The sequence below is a fragment of the Poromitra crassiceps genome, assembly GCF_964638095.1.
Source record: "Poromitra crassiceps genome assembly, chromosome: 21".
In the NCBI taxonomy this organism is placed as follows: domain Eukaryota; kingdom Metazoa; phylum Chordata; class Actinopteri; order Beryciformes; family Melamphaidae; genus Poromitra; species Poromitra crassiceps.
The window spans coordinates 17,069,980-17,076,243 of record NC_139638.1 but is presented as its reverse complement, the minus strand read 5'-3'; the positions used below and the strand labels follow the sequence as shown (position 1 = coordinate 17,076,243).

The 6,264-nt window shown below is 43.8% G+C and overlaps 1 protein-coding gene across 1 annotated transcript in view; it reads left to right on the top strand.

Annotated features, from left to right (window-relative positions):
* ggcx (gamma-glutamyl carboxylase) overlaps nt 1–5,736 on the top strand; it is a 10,307-nt gene extending 4,571 nt beyond the window's left edge. Inside the window, exons 8-15 of the mRNA XM_083657477.1 lie at nt 63–373; nt 1,386–1,517; nt 2,178–2,329; nt 2,461–2,630; nt 2,813–2,943; nt 3,079–3,226; nt 3,937–4,141; nt 5,287–5,736. Coding sequence (XP_083513603.1) covers nt 63–373; nt 1,386–1,517; nt 2,178–2,329; nt 2,461–2,630; nt 2,813–2,943; nt 3,079–3,226; nt 3,937–4,141; nt 5,287–5,446 — 1,409 coding nt within the window. The 3' untranslated portion in view covers nt 5,447–5,736. The remainder of the gene's footprint in view (nt 1–62; nt 374–1,385; nt 1,518–2,177; nt 2,330–2,460; nt 2,631–2,812; nt 2,944–3,078; nt 3,227–3,936; nt 4,142–5,286) is intronic.
* The last annotated feature ends 528 nt before the right edge of the window (nt 5,737–6,264 follow it).

Genomic DNA, 6,264 nt, shown 5'->3' with positions numbered 1-6,264 from the left:
TTGTAGCGTCTTACTTTCTGTTCATCTCAGTGGGAATGCTGCCTTGTCCAAATGCTCCACAGGGATGTTCGCCTACACCATGTTGGCCAGCAGTCCTATCTTCTGCTACCCCGACTGGCCCAGGAGATTCTTCGCCCGCTTCCCAGCGTCCCTCAGGGTGGTCCTCCCGCTCACGGCTGCTGCAGAACCTCAGCCCAGCACGTCCTGTGTTTACCCAGAGAGCCAGAGCCCAGAGGGACAGGAGGAGAGCCCGTCTGTCGCCAAGGCCTCCAAACCCTCCAAACCCAGGCTGAAGCACAAGCTGAGAGCAGCTTTCGTGATGCTGTACGTGATGGAACAGTTCTTTTTGCCGTACTCCCACTTCATCACACAGGTACTGCAGATCTTCTTATTCTCTTCTGTTCACCATTTCTTTGGTTTTAAACTTTATATGACTTTTTGTTTTGCAAGATGCCACTGTGTTGTCTACAAAGGCTGCGTAACTCTTGGGTGCTCCGAAACCAAACATTGTTTGGAGCGCACAGCTTAAAATCCTCTTAAAATTAGGAAATCTGCGTTAAAACCACTTTCAATTTTTTTAAAGTATCCGTTCAGGCACTGTTTAGGTACTGTTTTAAAAGTATACAAAACAAGACCCATCCCTAGTAACTATTTTCATTTTTTCTTTCATTTGCTCGTGAAGCGCTTCGGGATTTGCCCCATTTTGAATTTATTTTGAATTTATATTATTATTATTATTATTATTATTAGAATTGACTTGATTTCAAGTAAATGATGAGTGAATTGAAATTTCTTTCGGGACTTTTCCACACGTACATGTTTTGTGTGTACAGTGTTGTCAGCAAAAGCCTTTTAAGCTGCCCGAGTCACCAGATGGATAAATTGCTCAATCAGTGTCAACACAGTCATGGGCCCACAGCAAACAGTAGCTCAGATTGGTTTGTCAGCAGCACGGTGAGGGAACCTGCTTTTACAGAAGTAGATACTCATCATCCTGGGTCTGATATGAGTGGTTGGCATTTTACTGTAAATTGTGAATTGCAATGCAAGTGTTGTTTAATTACACAAGTTAAATAACTGTTAAATTTGTAAATTTTACAATAAATAAAAACAAAAAATGAATTAACAGTGTGATTGTAATCTAAGATTTAAGCTTGGGTTGCAGCGGAAAAAATAAAATACAGGATAAAAAAAAGAACAAATAAAGTGTAACAAGTTGCACGTCATTGAAAACAAAATGCTGAAAAATGTAATTTTAAGTAGCTTTGTCCACATGTATTGCCATACTTATTGCAAAGGCATTCAGAAAAAAAAATCAATCTTTCTGTTTGTATTTTTGGTCCGTGTTATGAATTCCTAATTTACATGTTTGTTTTTTGATCTAGGGTTACAACAACTGGACCAATGGCTTGTATGGCTATTCCTGGGACATGATGGTTCACTCCCGCAGCCATCAGCACGTGAAGATCACCTACAAAGATGGAAGAACTGGAGAAATTGGATATCTGAACCCAGGGGTGAGTTACAGAGTTACAGAGTTACAGAGGATGACATGCTGGTAGCCACAGGTGACACAGTGTCAGTGTCACCTGTAGCCACAGGTGATACAGTGTCAGTGTCACCTATATTCAGCTCTTCAACTACCATCATCGGGGGCACGGTGGCTCAGTGGTAGAGCTGTCGCCTCACAGTCAGAAGGTCCTGAGTTCGATTCTCGCCTGGGACACTGTGGGCGCTGTGGTTGTGTTCCCCCCCATATCTTCAGTGCCTACTGCCCAGGTGGGTTATCTCGTCGTAAGGGCCTTTCTCTCTGTGTGGAGTTTGCATGTTCTCCCCGTGCTCCCCCAGGGGGTTCCTCCGTATATAACCCCCCCACTAAAAACATGCAGAAGATCAGATCGTCATCGTCATCCGACCAGTGACGACAACATCCGAAGTTGGTCCCCGGGCGCTGTACGAGAAAGCGACCACTGCTCCTGGCCTGTCCCCCGGAGGAAAGGACATGCCTGGATGGGTTAAATGCAGAGGACACTTTTCACCGGCCACCGTCAGCATGAGTGTGTTGTGGCCGCATGCATGTGTTGTGGTGTTCATGTGACAATAAAAGACGGGCTTGTCCGTTACGAGTTTTTTTTTTTTTTTTTTTATCAACTACTTGTATGTTGTCTTCTGCGTAGGTGTTCACGCAAAGCCGTCGCTGGAAAGACCATGGAGACATGCTGAAGCAGTACGCCACCTGCCTCAGCCACTACCTGCCTCGCTACAACATCTCTGAACCGGAGATTTACTTTGACATCTGGGTGTCCATCAACGAACGCTTCCAGCAAAGGTGCTTATATCAGCCTTGTCACTTGATAAGAAATATGTCTCAAAAGATACCAGTATATTAGTATCAGATAATAATAACTGTAATAATCCTCACATTGTGGTTTTGATATTGTCACCGGGCTTCTCTGTTAGGATCTTTGATCCGCGTGTGGACATTGTGAAGGCTGATTGGTCACCTTTCCGTCCAAACCCCTGGCTGATGCCCCTACTGGTCGACCTCTCTCCTTGGAGGACCAAGTTCCAGGAGATAGAGGGCAGTCTGGACAACCTGACCGAGATCGTCTTTATCGCCGACTTCCCAGGTTACAAATGTCTCCTCCTTTCTTTCATTTCGAAACCTGTCATTTATGTTGATTATTATTACATGTCAAAAGTTTAAACCTTTACCCTCGCTTTTGTCCCCGACAGCCAGGACAGATGCTGTTAATTCGTTGGTACTGCTGCTTGTTATCTTCATTTGTGCTAACTACATGCTACTGTGTAGGTCTCAGCTTGGAGAACTTTGTGAGTGAAGACCTGGGCAACACCAGCGTTCAGGTGCTGCAGGGCCAGGTGAACGTTGAGATAGTGGAGGAGAAGAAGAACTTCACTCTGCAGCCTGGTGAGCAGATGAAGGTACAGCAGCACAATGTTATCACTGTTGATATTGTATGGCTTAACTTGGAACCACGGGCATTTACCATCGTGTGTGTGCGTGTGTGTGTGTGCGCGCGTGTGTGTGTGTGCGTGCGTGTGTGTGTGGGTGTGTAGCTACCTGCTGGGGCCTACCATAAGGTGTACACCGTATCTGAAGGACCCTCCTGCTACATGTACATCTATGTGAACACCACAGAGGCGGCGCTACAGGAGAACTTCACCAGGTTCCTTGATCTGCAAGAGCGTGTTCGAAACGGAACAGGTGAAGCCTTCCTCATTCATCGTAAGAGATAACCAATGAGTAGATGCACCTTAAATGTTGTTTTTTGCACGATGTGGAGGCGACGAACCACCCGACGCAAAGTGCATTAAAACTCTTTGACGCACTATAATATGCACTATAACGCACTATAATATAATATAATATAATATGTTTTTTATTTATTCAGCTTGGAAATCATAATTTCTAGTTCGCTGACTGAGTCAACAGGGCTACATCATAGACTGTAAAGCTATTGGCTTATATAGTATCATAGGCTGGTATCATGTGTTAGAACTTGAGCTGGACTATGTGTGCATTCAACGGTTTTAACGCACACCCGCCCAGGCGCCCACCAATCAGGAAAGAGTATTTACCCAGGCCATGGCATAAAATACTCTAACGCACCATGAGGGTAGTAGATTTAGATAACGGTCAAAAAACAATAAGGTCCAAGGTCATCAAAATAAAAAAGTAAAGTGTGCACTGAAAGGGGGCTCACATCAAGGCAACTGATTCTTTCAATACCTCGTTAAAGATCACTGTCTTATAATTAAAGATAACAGTTTTATAATTGCTTGCTCAATAACTCTTAATAGGATTAGTGTATCAGCTTCAACCTTTTTTCCAAGTGCAACACACGGGCTAGAAACAAATGCACGAAAGCAAAGTGTCTGAGGAGCCTGACTCTCCAGTCATTTGTCACCCCGCAGAGACGGAGCCCCTCCCCCCCGAGCTGCAGCCCCTCATGGCTCCAAACGACGACGAGGGGGCAGAGGTCAACGCCACCGACCCCATCGTGCGGCTGTTCCTGAAGAGGCAGCGGCGCATCAAGGAGGTGAAGAAACGCCGGGAGGCCAACGTGCTGGAGCGGCTGCATCGCTTCGTTGTGCACAAGTACTTCATGTTCCGCAGATCGTGAGTGGTTTTATCAATGAAAGACAAACGATGGAATATGATGATATAATATGTGACACGGTCTGGTGTAAGGGTAGGTAACCGTGAAATCACACAAATCAAGATAAAATAATATTTTTTGTAAGGGGGGGGGAGGTTTTTCACTTTGTTCCCATATTACGCAAGTTTAGATGCTGAAGAACACACTCAATATAACAGTAGAGTTTTAGGATCGCTAAATACTTATACTTTGTTAGAAAACTAAGCTTGTTCTAGGCCAACTAAGCTTGTTAAACTTTCAGCAGGACGGGGGTATGGTGGTGCAGTGGTAAGCGCTGTCGCCTCACAGCTCGAAGGTCCTGGGTTCAATTCCCACCTGGGACGCTGTGAGCGCTGAAGGAATGCGTGCCCGTCCGCATGTCGTCGAGTGCCCACCGCCCGGGTGCGGTCGTCAAAAGGGCCTTTCTGTGTGGAGTTTGCATGTTCTCCCCGTGCCTCCCGTGGGTTTTCTTCATATATAGGAACCCCTTCACCAAAACATGCAATATCCTGGTTGCTAATGTAGTGCCTCCTCTGGTCGTTAGGGGCACCTGTTCGGAGGGAGGGGAACTGGTTGGAATAGCGTGATCCTCCCACGTGCTATGTCCTACCGGTGAAGCTTCCCCTGTCAGGTGAAAAGAAGCGGCTGGCTAACTGCCCATGTCTCGGAGGAAGCATGGAGCCAGTTTTCGGCTCTCCCCAGATCTGCAGAGGGTGGAGTAGCAACCAGGATAAATATAAATTAGCACTAATGGGGGATAAAAATGGGATAAAAAATCGGGAGGGGGGGGGGACTTTCAGGAGGACTTTTATGAGTACAAATAATAAGCATATCTTCTTCAACTATTTACAGATTTCAAAGTATGACACATTTGAAAACTTACAATCTGCACTAAACTGGAAAATGACCTTGGCCTACGTGTTACCCAAACACCAGTCCCTGTCACATATATTATATATATATATATATATAGATATATATATATAAACTGTATATACTGTATATATATATTAATAACATGCCAGATTTCATGTTGCGTATACTCCCTGAAAAAGCACAATCAAGCTCCGGATGTGACGAATGTCATCCATCCATGACCACACTGGTTTCTTCTCTCCTCTTGAAGGTTCTTGATGACAGCCATTGCTATGCGAAACCTGGCAGTGGGTCTTCCTCCGGTGGAGCAGCTGAGCAGGGAAGTTGCCTTCGCCAACATGAAAGAGCCTCAGGTAGAAGGTAACCAAGATGAACGCCTGAAAGAAGAGCCCGGCCACGGAGAACTTTAAAGCTATTTTTTCTGGAGCAAAGATGCTCCATGGAAGTGCCTGCGAGTTGGATCTACAACAAACGTGCGGGTAATTACTACTGGACACGGACTGTTACTACACCAGGTACAAAGCTGCCTAGAGAAAAAAAATTCTATGCTTCTGAAACATTTTTGAATTTCAGATAAATGTCTTAAGTCGGTATTTTGTTATGTTGATTTTTTACGAATTTCAAGTCATGCAGAGGAGAGCCAGAATATATTAATTGATGTAAATTGCTTTATTGTGAAATATCACATTCCTTGTTTGTTCATTGGTGTCGTGTTTTTTATTTAAATTCTAGCCAAATCATACAAGGACATTTCTGAATATAATAGTTGCAATTCCTGAGAGGTAATCTCACTTTTCAGAGAGTTTGCTCCTCTCGTAAGGTTCATGTAAACTTGTTACATCCTATAATGTGAGAACAATTGAGTGATACAAAATCATAAATTATTATTTGGTAGCCTGTCAATTCACTGCCTTTTCTAGTTCCTTTTATAATAAAGAGCTTATGTGGGGATAAACTAATGTAGATGTCTTAAATGATAAAAAGAAATCATATTCATTTGAGTTTGACAGAGGAACTTGTGTAAATAATGAACTTTATTGGTGTCTTAATATTTTACATATTGCCCATTCTAAAGTGCTACAGAGAACTCCAGTGTTGTTCATCGTAGGCTGACATTATGGCACATAGACAGTTTTCATAGTGTTGAAGCACAAACAGTACAAGGTTACACACGGTATAAATAAATATAAATCTACAGATGATCTCTACGAAATGATGTAACGTTAGA